Source organism: Coenobita brevimanus, chromosome 72, assembly GCF_032717465.1.
Source record: "Coenobita brevimanus isolate Jiangsu-jjx chromosome 72, ASM3271746v2, whole genome shotgun sequence".
Taxonomy (NCBI): domain Eukaryota; kingdom Metazoa; phylum Arthropoda; class Malacostraca; order Decapoda; family Coenobitidae; genus Coenobita; species Coenobita brevimanus.
In genome coordinates, this window is record NC_137025.1 from 7,836,833 (window position 1) to 7,855,228 (window position 18,396).

An 18,396-nucleotide genomic window follows, 5' to 3' on the forward strand; every position below is an offset into this window, starting at 1 on the left:
AACCCATTACTTTTCGTCTAAGCATACAGCCTAAAGACCTCACCAATTCACTTCATATTCCTCCAGTTTGTTTTCTGTGTTTTTCTATTTTGAGGGTAGTAAATTACCTTCTCTTGCTGAAAGATTTTCTCTTTTATCACGTTCTTTAAGCCGTACCTACGATTGCTTCGGGCATAATGGATGAAACTCATCGTACACAAAAGTGGATTTAGTTTCCCAATTTCCCAACTGGAGCCCAGGTTAGGTCAGGTTAGGTTAAATTATTAAGTAGTTAAGCAAGGGTTGGCTACGTCAGGAGTAACGGTTGCCTCACCAAACTCCATCCTACCACCTTTGTGATCGAGTTGTGAGCAGGAGGTGTGGGTGGGGGCAGGGTGAGCAAGACTCTCTCTGGTTTATCCATGCCTCTCTCCCTAGAAACTGGATGCTTCCTGTTTAAACCGGAGCTATCCGTACGGATAATTCTATGAATTACTATACCACTGAACCATAGGGTCACGGCCCGGATATACCGAAAGCTGGATAATCCGAGCCTGGATAATCGAGCTTCCACTGTATTATATATATTGTACCATTTGATTAATGTAGTGAAGTTATAATGCAGTACAGTACCGCAATGATAGTCAAAACAGTTTAAAACATTCATACAATCCATACTAATGTCTGATATATCGGAAAAAGTCTGGATTGGCATGGGGAAGTCCGGATGTCGCTTTTATCGGGATTTTGCGTTTTTTGGACTGGCTTGGGCCCCAATTAGTCTGTTATAGTGAGATCTTACTGTAGTGTATAGGTAGGATGTTTGTTTTCTGTGGTTTTTCTGCAAGGCGTTCTTTGTGTTTAGCATTACTTTGGATATTCATATATATGTTGCATTGTCTAAATATGCCTGAATGACTAGAAAACATTGACAAATTAAACATAGCTACTGTACAAATAGTTTAGTTATAGGTTGGATGTTGGGTATAGGTAGGGTCTGGGTATAGTAGGGGAATAGTGTTAATGATCTGGATGTTGCCACTACCTGGGCATGCCTTTGGCTCTGTTAATTATGTCCTGATAAATGAGGGATTACTCTATATGTATTTTATATCTGCATGGTAGGTGGAGGTGCTCACCATCCACTCACCCAGTGTAGTGCTGCCATTGGGTGTCTGCTCTTTCCTGTCCTCCATCCTTCTTTCGTTCCATCCTCTTCTGTCTATTTTCCCGTCATTCTTTCCTCGCTCTTCTGCCTACGGGTGACTTTACACTTCCTCTTCCATCTTTCTTTCCTTCATTCTTTCCTCTTCATTCTGCCTGTGGGTGGCTGTACACTGAGTGACAAGCCAAATGGTTTCCTGTACACCAGGAAACCATTTACTTTGCTGGGTGGTAACCATATAACCAAATTTTGGCGCCTGGTGGTTTAGTGGGTAATTACAGTGCTCAAATCAGATTGAGTTGGTGAAGGCTTATATCCAAGGGGTGGTTAGGGTTTTTTGCTTACGTAATGCCACTCAGGGATGAGTGAGGCTGGTCACTCTCATCTTAAATGTCAGGACCAACTTACCAAGCCCCGGGCTCCTACGCTCCTCATGGGGCAATGTAGGATTGGATGATGGATGATGATAAGTGAATGAATATATAGTAACACCCCGATATACAATACCCTTAGATGCAATACCCTGGCTTAAAGATGGGGGTAGAAATACCACCATACCCTGATTTAACGTTGGGTTTTGATTTTTAAAAAACCAATTTTGATTATATTTTAGACTAAAATTGTGTGTTTAAGTTGATTTATAAACAATTTTTAGACTTAGATTAATGTGATTTAGCCATGGGTGGGGTGAACATTGTCATTTTAGGGTACAGTCTACTTAGTTTGATATTTTTCCAGACTTACATTTGACGATTGTCAGATTTTATTTTGTTGGTTTTAGTGAGTTATTTACAGGTGTTAGGCTTAGGTTAGCATCTTCTGCTGCTGTTAGGCCATGTAGGTTGGCTTTAAACTTGTTTTTGGATTCATTTGGGTGGGTTTAGGACTTGGTTGGGGGGGGGGACCCAAGGCTGAATAACGCATCCCATTATTTTACATGTTAAAACTACCCTGATACACAATACCCCGCCTAACGATGAGTTTTTACCTAACCAATTGCATTGTTAAATTGAGATATACCTGTATATATTTTTATCCATCCATCATCCAATCCTATGTTGCCCCATGAGGAGCGTAGGAGCCCGGGGCTAGGCAGTTGGTCCTGACATTTAAGATGAGAGTGACCAACCTCACTCATCCCTGAGTGGCATTACATGAGCAATAAAGCCCAACCACGCCTTGGATATAAACCTTCACCGGCTCAATCCGATTGGAGCACAATAATTACCCACTAAACCACCAGGTGCCAAAATTTGGTTATACTGTATGGTTACCACCCAGCGTAGTAAATAGATTCCTGGTGTACAGGAAACCATTTGGCTTGTCACTCAGTGTAGAGCCACCCATAGGCAGAAAAAAGAGGAAAGAAAGAAGGAATGAAAGACAGAAGAGGGAGTGTAAAGTCACCCGTAGGCAGAAGGACGAGGAAAGAAAGATAGAAGAAGATGGAAGGAAAGAAGGATGGAGGAGAGGACAGGGCAGACACCCGAGAGCAGCACTACAGTAATCCCTGTAAGACTTGGACGCCTAAGGCCCTGACACCGTAAGTCCCGGACATTTTGGGTTCAGGCCTTGGGGGGGGGGGGTTCAACTGTACTTTGAACATGGCGTACATCGCCTAACAGCTGTGTTTTCGCACGTATTAGAATGCCCCCGTGCATCCTCCCCTCCCCAGTTCCCACCTAACTACCATCGTGACTAGACGTTCATCGCAATGGCTGCCCCATATGCTTGTTTTTGTGAATAAACAGTGAATAAACTGCAATACCTCGCCACTAAACCACATGGGAATTTCCAGTGTTGTGCAGTGTTAAGAAATTATGATTCAGAGTGCCAAGGATTTAATGCAGACTACAAACGGGAGTGTTGCAACTGGCGTGGCGCAAGTAAGAACAGAATGTGCAGTATTAAACAGTTATAATTCACAGTGCAAAGGATTATGTGCAGCATAACACTGGATTACTGTACGTGCTTGAAGAGCATTTTCACCACTGTCAGAGCCTTAGAGGAGGCTGGTTAATGTTTGTGACGACCATGGACATGTTGTAAGTACCCTGTACCCTGCTAAATATTTTCTGTACTTCTAATTCCTCATTTTGTGGTTCCTTTTCATTTATTTCATGCTTTCTGTCTCTTATTTGTGTGAATAGGATCTTAAATAGGTGCTGTGCATGTCCAGTAGGGAGTTATTTAGGTGGTTTTCGAAGTTAGGTTGGGTTAGGGTCCATAAGTATCTGTCCATGGGGCATTTTCCCCAAGTCCCAGAGATGCCTTTGGCTCTATAACGTCGGAAATTGGAGGGATTACTGTATTCTGTCTATATATATATATATATATATATATATATATATATATATATGCTGAACAGCCACAAAGGCTCCATGTTCAAGGTTTCACTCTAGTACTGAACAACTTACTGTAATTCAGATCTCCATTCATCATTACATATACTTGTGCAATACTGCCTCTTTATCATGAAAATTCTTCACAGCATTTAACAAATTTCTAACTCACACCTTACGCGTATAAGCCCATTCATAATCCCTTTCGCTTTACCTTGTCATAAGCTTCTTCCAGATCCCAGGAGGCCATAAATATTGTACAAACTTTCATACGTGCTTTCTCTACAGTTTACCGTACTGCACGTTCACACAACCCTTATGACTCCTTAACCTTCCCCAATGCTGATGATATGCATTCCTCCAGGTGTCAACTTTTTGTGGAAAAAGTCCCACTATCGATGTGGTGTGTGTCCAGAGGCAAGGTTTACCAACCCAGAAGAAACCAGAAAGCACTTTCATTCACATTCCCACTACCTCAGTGTTGCAGCATATCTCAAGAAGAATGAGGGTCAAAGCACAGTGGATCCCAAAGTGAAGGTAAGTTTTGACAGTCTGTCACTACCTGAGTGTTGCAGTTTGTTATAAGGCTGTGTTTCGCAGAGGTCTAGCTCATCTGAAATGAATAGATATGTTTAAACAGTAACCAGAATAAAGTACTCAAGACTTATAGTGGGTTAAAGGATTTCAGGTGACTTCAGCTCAGTGTTGGTTAGGTTAGTTCGGAAAAATTATAATTTTCTTTATCATCCAGTTCCCACAATTTGAAAGGGATCAGTATTATCCAGCATCCAGAAGTTGATTTGCAAGCACTTCTTTCCTCCCTTCTACATCACCAAATTTGTCATTCTCATTCATCAGTTTTTGAAATATTCTTAATGTTGGTCAAATATTCATTATACTCCTGAGGTGAATGGCAAGCTGGTGACAGGGAGAGCTGGAGCTTCTGCATCACCAGCCCTCAGGACCTGTTCTTGACCATCTCCCTTTGCTGAACCTTTTCAGTGTTTTCATTAACACTGAGAGTAGGCCAGCATGCTCTCATAAACTACTACCTCCAACTGTGTACACTACACTATATGCATATTAGATATCACACCTATTTCTATCCCCTCCCCTTAATTTTTATGAATGGAGGACACCTGTAATCTGGTGTATGGGTTATTTTTTTGTTTTTCTTCCTCTGTTCATCTTCTGTTAAAAAAAAAAAAGCATGGTTCCATTTTTTTCTATCATATTTGTATAATTTGTATACTTTTTACCATGTCCATCTTTATATTATTGAATATCTTGTCAAAACAGTTTCCTGTGGTCAGCAAGGTTTTTACATTCATAGTCCTTCCAAACTCATTACATACTGATATTGTCAAAGATTGTTGCACAGAATTCCACAGTATGTTTGACTAATATTTCTCGTTATGTTTTAGAAAGAGGACAAGGTTGCCGTAAAAAGTCTGCAAGATATTAAAGCAAATAAATCACAGACCTCAGTGAAGGATGGGAAGCAGGAAGAGAAACAAGAAAAAGAAGTGACAAAAGAGTTTGAAACAGAAGAGAAAAAGGAAGAGGATGAGAAAGTAGCAGTTTTGAAAAAGGAGAGGTTGAAGGAAAAAGTTGCGGAACAGAAGATGGAGGAAGGAGAAAATGAGAAAGAGGAAATGAATATAGAGGAAGAAGAAAATGAGGAAGAAGTCAGTGTGGAGGAAGGAAAGCCAGAAGAAGGGAATATGGAGGAAGAAGAAAAGGAGGAAGTGAACATGGATGAAGAGGAAGTGAACATAGAGGAGGAGGAAATGAATATGGAGGAAGAAGAAAAGGAGAAAGAGAAAGAACCAGAGATAGGAAAAGAAGATGAAGAGAAATCAGAGGAAGAAAGTTTTCTGGAGGAGGAAGATGAGGAGGAGGAGAAGGATTATGAAGAAGTAGAGGAAGAGGAAGAGAGTGTAGAGAATGAAAAAGATGCAGAAGAAAAAGAAGAGGAAGATGATTATGAAGAAGTGGAAGAAGAAGAGAGAGTAGAGAATGAAGTTACAGAAGAAAAGGAAGAGGAAGTAGAAGAAGAAGAAGCCCAGGAAGAAGATGAAGAGAAGGAAGAAGAAGGAGTAGAGAAAGAGGAAGGTGAAGAACAAGAAGTGGAGGAAGAAGGAGTAGAGAAAGAGGAAGGTGAAGAACAAGAAGTGGAGGAAGAAGGAGTAGAGAAAGAGGAAGGTGAAGAACAAGAAGTGGAGGAAGAAGGATTAGAGAGAGAGGAAAAAGAGGAGGTGGAAAGAGAAGGAACAGAGAAAGAAGAAGAAGAGGAGAAACAAAGGGCAGAACAGGAGGAAGAGGAAGACGAGGAAAATGAGGGAAAGGAAGATGGGGATATCACTTCTGAGGACATGAGTAGGATGGAGACAGTGGATGAGGTGGGAGATGAAGATGATGGCAACATCACCACCACCACCGTGAGTGCTCATAGTTTTATTTTCTCCCTGCTGCCAGCTTGTTTTATTCAACATTGGACATCCTGGTAGATAAGCCTAAGTATATATCCTTTTATGTTCATACTGGTGCCAGATGGTTCTATTTAGGTAAGGATGTAGTTGGTTTCATTTTTATGCTGCTGCTAGATGATTTTATTTGGCTTTGGATGGCTAGAAGGATATGCTGAAGTGCACAAGATTTATTTTGTGCTGCTTGTCACATGATTTTATTCTGCCCTAGACTGCCAGTATGATGAATCTAAGTGCATTAGGTTGAAAGCTGACCCTCCATGTCTGCAGGGGTGGAAGAACATAATTATATTCCCACAAATTGAGAAATCCATCATTAATTTCCCTAAATGATTAACCCTTTATGTTGCTTTATTTTTGCTACAGCCAAAAGATTTTACTCTGCTTAGGAGAGAATGCCTTTAGGCATTAGCAGGATGGATGGCATAATTAGCAGAGAAGTGTGTGAGAATTTTAGATCAAAAGAAAGAGGTACATGACTGAGATGTGGCTTTGCAGAATGAATCGAGAGAAACACGAAGATGGTATTGACATTTTGGGAGTATTGGCATACAATTAAGGTGCCAAAAAAGTCATGTACAGTTAGACTGAGGATATGTTTTGAAGGAAGACTGTTTGTCGAGTGTTAGAGTGGAACAGTAAACTGATGAGAGAGAAAGAAGCAGAGAAGAAGGGAATGAGTGATTGAGAATAGTATGTGATGATGATATTGTACAAGGTAGGGTAGTGGATGTTGGAGTGGCCCTGGTGAGAGAGGATAGTGTTTGGAAACTCCCTGTACTGTTGTTTGCAGATGATACTGTGTTGTTGAGTGAAGACGAAGGGGAGCTGCAAGGCTTGGTGGATGAGTTTGAGAGAGTGTGTAAGAAACGGAATCTAAAGGTGAATGTAGGGAAGAGTAAAGTGATGGTTTTTGAGAGAGGTGAAGTTAGTGAATGTACAGCGAGGTTGGATGGTGAGGAATTGGAAAATGTGAGTACGTTTAAGTACTTGGGTAGTGTGATGAGTAAGGATGGAGGTTTGGAGGGTGAAGTGCTTGAAAGGGTACAGCAGGGAAGAAAGGTTGCTGGTTCTTTGAAAGCAGTGATAAGAAACAGGGAAGTGAGCATGGAAGTGAAAAAGTTACTACATGACAGTATTGTGATACCAACTCTAACGTACGGAAGTGAAGCTTGGACATTGTTGGAAGGGCACAAGTCAAGAGTGTGAGCAGTGGAAATGAGTTATTTAAGAGGAGCCTGTGGAGTCACGTGGAGAGACAGGCTGACGAATGAGGATATAAAGGAGCATTGTGGTGTGGATGTGGATGTGATAGGAAGCGTTATGAGGAACACACTGAGGTGGTTTGGCCATGTGGAGAGGATGGAGGGTGAAAGACTGACGAAGAGAGTGTATGTGAGTGAGGTGGAGGGGGGAAGAGGGAGGGGGAGGCCGAGGATGAGATGGAGGGATGGGGTGGAGAGGTATATGAGAGAGGGGGGTGTGAGTTGGGAGCAGGGCAGTGAAATGGCGGGGGACAGGGCGACTTGGAGGCGATTTGTTTGTGGCCACCCCAAACGGGATTGAGGCATCTGGCAATAGATAGATAGATAGATAGATATTGCATGGAGACAGTTTTGTTACAGCCACCTGCACTCAGGAATTTCCTGGGAAAGAACAAAACATCAGAGATGATGATGCTGATAATGATGACAGACTTCTTGTACTGAAGGAATTAGGTATAGTGATGATGACAGACTTCTTGTACTGAAGGAATTAGGTATAGTGATGATGACAGACTTCTTGTACTGAAGGAATTAGGTAGTCTTCATGAGTATCATCAGATTAATGACTTCCTTTATTTTTTTTCTACTTCCGAGTGATAATGTTGTATTTATGGCAGACATATAATGTAGAGGAAGTAAACAGTGCTGATTATTTTTTCCCCCAAACCAAATGATATCTGATTTTCATCTGTTGAGGACAGACTCATTGCACCAAAGGGGTAAAAAAAGTGTCTTCATTCACTCTTTAGAGGAAGATTGTGCTGGTAAAGAGGATTAACTTTTAGTTCACAACACCCTCACTTCAGTTGTTTTTATGCATTTAGGGGATACATAAACAGTGCCCCCCCTTTCTCTCTCTCTCTCATCTTAAATGTCAGGATCAACTTGCCTAGTCCCGGGCTCCTGCACTCCTCATGGGGCAACATAGGATTGGATGATACTGAAGATGGATCCCCCCCCCCCCATCTTTGGGTTGTCTGCTGACATGAAATAGCAAAAGTACTAAGAAATATGTAAGTGATGGATGCATGTGACTCTCAGCTTGGCCTCTGAGCACTCAGCACGACTGGTTACCAGACTTGTAACCATACTTTGATATCATGTAAGACCTCTGTAAGGATATTTTACAGATATGAATTTCTTTAAAACAATTCAGTTCTCTTCCTTAAAACCTATTGACTTGTCCTGAAAACACCCTTCTGATATCATCATGTCAGGCTTGAATGAAATACAACAGACCCTTGTGATATGATGAACTGGTATGCAATGAATTGCTTATACAGTGACAAAAAAGTTAGGACCTTTTTTTTGATATGCAATAGAATTTTCATATATATTATGATTGTGATCCCACACAAAGCCTCTGTCTCTCTCTATCTGTTGTCAGACACCATTCCGTAAGGGGTGGCCACAAACTAATTGCCTCCATGTCTCCCTGTCCAACACCATTTCACTGCCCTTCTCCCAGCTGTCACCCCCCTCTCTCATATACCTCTCCACTCCATCCCTCCATCTTATCCTCAGCCTCCCCCTCCCTTTCCCCCTCTCCACCTCCTCGCTGGTCTCTCGCACTCCATCCTCTCCACTTGGCCAAATCACCTCAATGTATTTATCCCAACACTTTCAGTCACATCCACACCACAACACTCCTTCACTTCCTCATTTGTCAGTCTGTCTCTCCACGTAACTCCACATGCTCCTCTCAAGTAACTCATTTTCAGTGCCCTCACTCTTGAGTCCATCCAACAAGGTCCAAGCTTCACATCCATAAGTTAGGGTTGGTATCACAATACTGTCATGCAGTGACTTTTTTTGCTTCTGTGCTCACTTCCCTGTTCCTTATCGCTGCTTTCAAAGAACCAGCAACCTATCTTCCCTGTTGTACCCTTTCAAGCACTGCACCCTCTAAACTTCCATTCTTATTCATCACACCACCTGAGTACTGAAATGCACTCGCATTTTCATTTCCTACTCATCCAGCTTCACTGTACATTCGGTGGTTTCATTTCTCTCAAAGACCATAAATTTACTCTTCCCTACATTCACCTTTAGATTCCGTTTCTTACACACGTTCTCAAACTCATTCACCAAGACTTGCAGCTACCCTTCATCTTTGCATAATAATACAGTATCATCTGCAAACAACAGTACAGGGAGTTTCCAAACACTGCCCTCTCTTATTAGGGTTGCCCCAGCATCCACCGCCCTACCTTGAACCTGTTTTATAACCCCATCCAAATACAGATTGAACATCCTTGGGGACACGACACATCCCTGTTTCAATCCAACATTCAAATAGAAAAATTTGCTCAGTTCACAACCCACATGCACTGCAGCCTTGGCCCCGTCATACATATTCTTTATGGCATTCAACAACTTCCCATTTACTCCATGTATTCTTAATATTTTCCCCATTCCTTGTCTCCGCACCCTGTCATGTGCTTTCTCCAAATCCATGAAGGCCACATACAACTTCATTCCCTTCTCTAGAAACTTTTCCATTAAAGACCTAAGAATGAATATTTGATCTACACAACCTCTTCCCTTCCTAAAACTTCCTTGTTCTTCTCCAACTAATTCCTCTGTTATTTCCCTAGTTTTGTTAATAAGTATTCTATCATATACTTTTCCTGTTACACTAAGAAGACAAATGCCCCTATGATTACCACACATTTCTTTTTCCCTTTTTCCTTCGTACAGGAAAATAATTGTACCTGACTTCCATTCCTCTGGGACTCTACCTTCCTCCCAGACCGATCTGCACATCTTCCATATCCATTCTACTACTGTCTCTCCCCCATGCCTCAGCATTTCACCACACACTTCATCAGTTCCTGGGGCATTCCCCATTTTGACTTTCTTCGTTACTTCCACTACTTCCGTCTTACTAATTTCATCCTCTCTTCTCACCTCCCAACTTCTGCCAGCCATTCCCCAACCACTCATACTCACATTACTTTCATTCTTTGTCCAACAGTTCCTTCAAGTGTTCTCTCCATCTGCTCACTTTTTCTCCCTTCTCCACAAGCAATCTACAATTTTTATCTTTCGCTCCCTGCCTTACTTCTTTATCACCCTGTCTAACTCTCCATACCTGTTTCCAGAACATTTTCTTGCATTTCTTCCACTTTACACTCAAATTCCCTCCAAATTCTTCATCCACTCACTTCTTACTCTTTTGCTGATCTTTTCACCTCTCTCTTCCTCTCAACATATAACTCTCTCTTCTGTCTCTTTACTTCCTCCACACCCCTGTTTCTCATCCACTCACTGAATGCTTTCTTCTTTTGTGCCACAGCCTGTCTCACCTTTTCATTCCACCTTACTGTTCCCTGCATCTCCTTTCGTCTTCTCTGCACCCACACACCACCTCACATGCTGCACAGATTTCTTCTGTGAATATCTTGCCCACACCTTCCACGTTGCCCATTTGCCCCAAATCATATTCACCCATTCACCCTTCCAATTCTCTCTTATAATATGCCTTTTCTCCATCCCCTTGCAACCTTTCTACCATCCTTGTATGGACTACTTCCTCCTGTCCTTCCCTTCTCCTACTCGTGCATTTTATTTGAACCTTGACTTTCACCACCACCGTGTGGTGGCATGAAAGTCCACGTCCTCAAATTCTGTATGCCCTCTCATCCATTACACACCTTCTCATTCTATCATCCACACATACAGAATCAGTCATTGCTTACCATTCATTCAGTTCACCACCTACCCTTCTCATCACACGCCACATATACCTGTAGATCATTTTGTGTCTATAGAGGGTATTGGCTATCACCAATCCCCTCCCTGCACATATGTCCACTAGAGCACTGTCATTCATATTCACTTCTGCAGGCACACCCCACTTTCCAACCATTCCATCCACCTTCACATTCCCTACTTTTCCAATCAAATCTCCAATCAATAACACTCTCTTTCCTCTCAAACTTTTCCATGCATGCTTCCATATTTGTCCAGAACTCTTCTTTCACTCTACTTGACTTTATACACAGGTTTTATTTGCCCCAGTTTAGAGTACAACCCTCATGTGTGGGGAGGCTCCCCACCTACAGCTCTTCTCAATAGGGTGGATTCAAAGGCTTTTTGTCTCATCAACTCTCCTCCTCTTACTGGCTCCTTTCAACCTCTGCCACTTCACCCCACTGTTGCCTCTTTTTCTCTTTCTATCGCTGCTTCAATGGTCACTGCTCCTCTAAACTGTCTGCTTGCGTCCCTCCAAGTCTACGACAGGTGCATAGCACCCGTCTAGCAACAAACTCTCATCCCTTTTCTTTCCAGCTCTCTAATGCAAGAGTTAACCGTTACTCCCAGTCCTTCATTTATGCAACAGGTCAACTCTGGAACTGTCTCCCTCTGTCTGTATTTCCTACTTCCTATGAACTCCAGTCTTTCAAATGCAGTGTGTCCAGGCATCTCGAAATGAATGGATCTTGAAGCTGTCCTTTTTTTTTTTTTTTTTTTTTTTTTGTGGACTCAGCCTTTGGTTCCTTCTTCCTCGCATAAAAAAAAACTTGACAATCCTGCATTGGCGCATGCACACACACAATCGTCCACATTTGTAGTACAACTTTCAGTCTTACCCACACAGTCCTTGAGGCAACAGATTCATACTCTTTTATATTTTCCCTCCATTTCTTGCACACAGTAATACAAACTCCTTCCTTAGCCCTCTGATTCTCACCTACACCCACACATATACCCTATCCATAATCCCATTCTCTCACAGTCTCACCTTTCCATTTTGTCTCAGTTATTCCACATACATCCACTTTTGCATCCTTAATCAGCCACCTGGACAGTCTCTCTTTCTCTCACCTCATCATTCACACCCCTTACATTCCATGTCGCAATCCGTACCATGTCTTTTGTTCTGTCCTTAGTCATCACCTGTTGGTCAGTCCTGGTCCGAGATTTCTTGTTCATATTTTTAGTTAGTTGTTTTCCAGGGAGGGGCACTAACTGTCTGCCAACCCACTTGTCATGTAGGGAACACTTGTTGGTTGGTTATAAGGTTACTACTCAAGTGTTGTCAGTGATTTCCTGGTTTACAGGAAATCATTTGGTTTGCCACTCATTGTAGAGCTATCCTAAAATAGAGTACCACTACACTGAGTGGGTGGATGATAGGCGCCCCCATCTACCACAAAGCCTCACTAGTCGATATATGATCGCTGTTTTTGCCGATATGATCACCCAGGCAAATCTAGTCATTTGTGTGTTCTTAAGATGGTATTTGCCCTAACCACTATCAGGTGTGTTAGTGTCAGGGATGGAACAGTAGTGGTGTTGAAGTTCAAGCTGCACATGAGATGCATAGTTAGATACTGTAACCACCAGTTTAGGTGAGTTGGAAACTTATTTTTAATTAGGTTTTTGGTGGTAATCAGGAAGTGAAGTCAGTGAAGTGAGATAGCCAGTTTAAGTGAGTTGGATACTTGTACTTGTTTTTAGACTTTGTTGGATGAGTGACCCTTGGCGAAAAACTCATCCCCATTGAACGCATGGTATAAATGACTCAGTATACAATAAACTGTTATGCAGTGGATTTTTTAAAATGCGTCTTCATCATAAAATGAAGGCATGGTGTAATTATCAAAGCATTATTTTATTATCATCACCATCATCATCCGGACCTCCTTTCCCACCCAAGGGCAGGGTGAGGAGTAACAATGTCCAGACAGCACAAACTTGCCCAATTCAAATAGGCCGCACTTCCATTCACTCGGCATTCAAGCCCTACATAAATAGATGTAGGAGCTATTATAGTCCAGAACCTCCAAGGGTAGGGAATTGACTGCATTATAAGTAGCACTAGCTGTCATCTGTTTCTTTGGGAATCAGGCTGTGTACACCACCTGATAAAATACTCATTGGCATTTATTCCCACAATACCACCAAACATCTTAATATAAAAACCTAGATATTAGTGCTCAGTTAGGGATGTCTTAGGGTGTGTGTCACTGTTACTGCAGTGAAAAGCTGTTGGATCTAAGAGAGTGGACTTTTAGCCTAGTATGTTGAGAGATGTGTACTGTATGTGTTTGTTTTTCAAAGCCTGGGCATGCATGTATGTGTACTCTTTTTTTTTCACATCTTGATGACAGTGATAGTCATGCCTGATAACTGCATTACTCTCAGTGTGCCACCAGCAGTTTCCTTAGGCAACTTATTCAGTGGCTATTTGATGTTAATTAGTTCTTTTGCAGTCATATACCTTCTCTTTCCTTGCTTTTTTTTTTTTACCATACCTCATCCCACATGTGAGTGGTTAAAAGAAGTATGATGATGATGTTGATGATTTATTATACAAGTTTATTGAGTCTGGTAGGGAAGGTCTATCTATCTATCTGTCTATTGCCAGACGCCTCAATCCCATAAGGGGTGGCCACAACAAATTGCCTCCATGTCGCTCTGTCCTCTGCCATTTCACTGCCCTGCTCCCAGCTCACACCCCTCTCCCTCATATACTACTCCACTCCATCCCCCCATCTGATCCTTGGCCTCCACCTCACTCACATACACTCTCCTCATCAGTCTCTCACTCTCCATCCTCTCCACATGGCCAAACCAGCTTAACCTGCCGCGTGCCAGTGCCATTTTAAAGCAGTCTGACATAATTCCGCGGCCAGTGCCAGTGCCATTTTAAAACGATTTAAAATAAAAAACTTCACTGTGACCACATTTTTCGAGATTTGCGGGTAAAAATTGGCAGGCTTGTAAGGTAGCTGTTCCTCTACCATCCTTCAGGCTGTCAAGGCCATACACTCACTCGCTACCCCCCCCCCCTCACGCTTGCTCTGCCTGACTCTGCCTGTGTGCCTCACCCAGTGTTGTACATAGTGAAGGCATTTTGTAAATATTTTCATGTAAGTGTAAGTTGTAAATATTTTCTTGTAAGTGTAAGGACTATATAGTGAAGTTAAGTTGTAAATACCTTCTTGTAAGTGCCAGGACTGTACATAATGAAGTCAGGTTGTACCTGTCTTCAAGTAAGTGTAAGATAATGCATTCACAGTGAGAAAGACACGCAAATTGTGATAGATGCTGAAGTAATAAGTAATCAGAAAAGTGTATTGAACATTGCTATACCTTCCCAGCATAAATACCTGAGTATACCTTAAATAGAAAACGGCTTTCTCTCACGTACTTGGTGAGTGTGAGAGCAGCTATACCTGTACATGAGTATGCAGGACTCAATAAAATTCATTTCCGAGCCTCGGTGAGCATTTTAATGGTGAAATTTGTTGTTTCCACATCAAAATCTATCATTTTAAGCCCCCCAGAAAAAGGTTGAAAAATGGCCGGCACTGGTGTGACCCATAGGGCTAAAAATAGCCGCCACGCGGCGGGTTAATGTGTTTCTCCTAACGCTTCCTATCACATCCACATCCACACCACACTGCTCCTTCACTTCCTTATTATTCAGCCTGTCTCTTCATGTGACTCCTCATGCTCCTCTCAAATAACTCATTTCCACTGCTCTCACTCTTGACTTCTGTCCCTCCAACAAGGTCCAAGCTTCACTTCCATACATTAGAGTTGGTAGCACAGTACTGTCATGTAGTAGCTTTTTCACTTCCATGCTCACTTCCCTGTTCCTTATCATTGCTTTAAAGGAACCTGCAACCTTTCTTCCCTGCTGCAACCTTTCAAGCACTTCACCCTCTAAACTTCCATCCTTACTCATCATACTACCCAAGTTCTTAAACGTACTCACATTCTCCATTTCGTCCCCATCCAATCTCACATTACATTCACTAACTTCACTTCTCTCGAAAATCATTACTTTACTCTTCCTTACATTCACCTAAAGATTCCGTTTCTTACACACTCTCCCAAACTCATCCACCAAGCCTTGCAGCTCCTCTTTGTTTTCACTTAACAACACAGTATCATCTGCAAACAACAGTGTACAGGGAGTTTCCAAACACTGCCCTCTCTCACTAGGGCCACTCCAACATCCACTGCCCTACCTTGTATCTCTTTTATAACCCCATCCATATACAGATTGAACAGCCATGGAGACATGACACATCCTTGTTTCAGTCCAATCTTCAGTTAGAAAAATTCACTCAGTTCACCATCCACACGCACTGCAGCCTTTGCGCCCTCATACATACTCTTCACGTCCTTCAACAGCTTCCCATCCACTCCATACATTCTTAATACTTTCCACAATCCTTTTCTATTCATCCTGTCATATGCTTTCTCCAAATCCATGAAGGCTGCATACAACTTCTTTCCCTTCTCTAGAAACTTTTTCACTAAGGTTCTAAGAATATCTGATCTACACAACCTTTTCCCTTCCTAAAACCTTCCTGTTCTTCTCCAACTAATTCGTCTGTTATTTTTCTAACTCTGTCAATAAGTATCCTACCATATACTTTTCCTGTTACACTAAGAAGGCAAATGCCCCTATGATTACCTCACACTTTTTTTTTCCCTTTTCCCTTTGTACAGGGGAACAATTATACCTGGCTTCCAATCCTCCGGGATTTTACCTTCCTCCCGGGCCAACCAGCACATCTTCCACATCCATTCTACTACTATCTCTCCCCCATGCTTCAGCATTTCATCACACACTTCGTCGATTCCAGGGGCTTTCCCCATTTTAACTTTCTTCTTTGCTTCCACAGCTTCCATCCTACTGATTTCTTCCTGTCTTCTCACCTCCCTCCTTTTCCCAGCCATTCCCCAGCCACTTATACTTGCATTACATTCATTCTCTATGTTCAACAATTCCTTAAAGTGTTCTCTCCATCTGCTCACTTTTTCTCCCTTCTCCACTATACTCGCTTTCACGGAGTCTGACGCACTGATTTTGCCAGCCGAGGACAGGTGGATTTGGTAACACTGCGCGATGTACTAGGGCAGTGATTGGTGGATTTCCGTTGTGTTTGAACGTGCACCAAATTGACTTTGTATTCCAACCAAGGCCCTTATTGATTTGTAAAATACTGGAATATACAGATACAAATTAAAGCAATGATATCTTTAACCCCTTAAACGCGGATCATCGCATTTGCGACGGCCAGCCCAAAGGACATGACGGCGGATCGTCGCGTTTGCGATTTGAGTAAATTTTGAATAACCGCGGGCAAGCAGGCTCCAGCTGGTATTGTCTATCAGTACCACCACCCTCTAGCTACAACTAGCATACTTTACCTTTGTACTACTGACCTCAGTTGTTGCCAAATATCGCGTTTTCCCCCCATCCCTCCCCCACCACGGCCTGGCCAGCCTGGCTGTGATACATGGCAGCGCTCTGAGCACTCAGAACTGTAAATCTGCGCTCTCCTCTCACAAGCAGTTTATGCTACTAGGAAACGCTTGTTTCCCCAGTTGTAACACTAGCTTTTTTTCTCACGGTTTGCCCCTGTTTAGCGTCAGTTTACTGCAGGCTTTCAAAGTGAGATTATGGCGAGTTCTAGCTCTTCCCAGTCAGTGCAAGCGGCCGACAGGAACGAGAATAAAGTGGCGGACGTAAGGCAGAATAAAAAGCACGCCGTGGTGATCTTTTGGGAAGTAATATGATTGAAAATAATGTAGTATACATGTTTTTAGCTGTGAAAATGGAAATGTTTGTTGAGTGACGGGAAGACCGCCGCCACAGTGCATGTCGGCCGTACGCTTCGTTGATTTTAGCCTTATTTTCAGTGCTTATTGTACAAATACGGATTCCTAACTACCTTTACGTTGTAGTATAAAGTTTACTGTGACAGAATGAGGCTGTGGTAGAGGGGAAACCGGGTTGCTGGAGGTGTGAAAGTGAAGATTTGGTTACCCAACTTTGCAAGTCTCCACAAGTCCTTGGGTAGTCCACGAAGGCTCAACACCTGTCTCTGGAGAAAGCTGAATGTAAGTACTATCTGCCATACCAAGTATAATGTTCTAGGGTTAATCTCTGATTTTTGGCGAATATTTTCCTACAGGTACTCAGACCGCGATACAACCCCGCCATTCAGGGGGAAACGACTGTACACAGCCGCGTTTAAGGGGTTAATGATAAAAATGTGCCTTCTAAATACTAGAGATATACCTGAACGACATAGATACCAAAACTAAGTCGCGACTGGATGCATACGAACACAGTTAGGACTGTGGCGGGAATTCAGATGTTCATAGCAAGGTGGTTCCGAGGTCCTGTGAAGGTTCGAATGTTTTTCCCACCACTACTACACAGTGTCACAGTGTACATTCTACACCAGGCCCTTCATTACCTCATCTGCTAATATACAACCTGACCCTAGATACGCTTAGCTTCTAATAATTATGATTTGTGTGAGCACACAGACACACACACACACACACAGACAAACACACACACACACACACACACAGACACACACACACACACACACACACACACACACACACACACACACCTCACTGGGGTCAATACATGCTGTTCTCAATATATATAGTGTACATACACATTTTTATTACCTTCATAGGTAACAGTAGCTTTAAAAATCAGCATTTGTTTGTATTCCCAGTCAGATTCAGTAAAATTATTTCTTACATGAATAAGTTTGGTGTTTGATTTTCCCTAACATTTTCGTATCATAAGAGACAGACTTACAGACAGGCAGACAACCACCCTGTCCCTGGTCACCATGCACCCTCTACTCAAGCATGTATCTCTGTCCCCTCGACAGACAGCCGGGAAAGTAATGGACTACATCACTGTAGAATGAATCGAATTTTTGTTAATGATGGAAGAAAGGAAAGTAAGATAAAAACAAACCCCATGAGAAAATAATTATTGAACTCTGCTGCTGTAATAAAACCGCGTGCAGTGTGAATGAAATAAAACATAATGAAAAGAATTTAAACAAATATATCAGTCGCTGACTCTTGTCTGTATGCGTCCAGTCGCGACTTAGTTTTTGTTATTATTGTCGTTCAGGTTTATCTCTAGAATTTAGAAGGCACATATTTATCATTAAAGATATCATTGCTTTAATTTGTATCAGTATATTCCGGTATTTTACAAATAAATAAGGACCTTGGTTGAAGTACAAAGTCAATTTGGTGCATGTTCAAACACAACGGAAATCGACCAATCACCTCCCGAGTACATCACGCAGTGTTACCAAATCTACCTGTCCTGGGCTGGCAAAATCAGTGCGTCAGACTCC

At 42.2% G+C, this 18,396-nt stretch overlaps 1 protein-coding gene across 1 annotated transcript in view; it reads left to right on the plus strand.

Annotated features, from left to right (window-relative positions):
- Positions 1 to 18,396, plus strand: part of LOC145407205 (uncharacterized) — a 165,309-nt gene that overhangs the window by 112,511 nt on the left and 34,402 nt on the right. The window contains exons 8-9 of the mRNA XM_080278243.1: positions 3,851 to 4,023; positions 4,911 to 5,927. Coding sequence (XP_080134369.1) covers positions 3,851 to 4,023; positions 4,911 to 5,927 — 1,190 coding nt within the window. The remainder of the gene's footprint in view (positions 1 to 3,850; positions 4,024 to 4,910; positions 5,928 to 18,396) is intronic.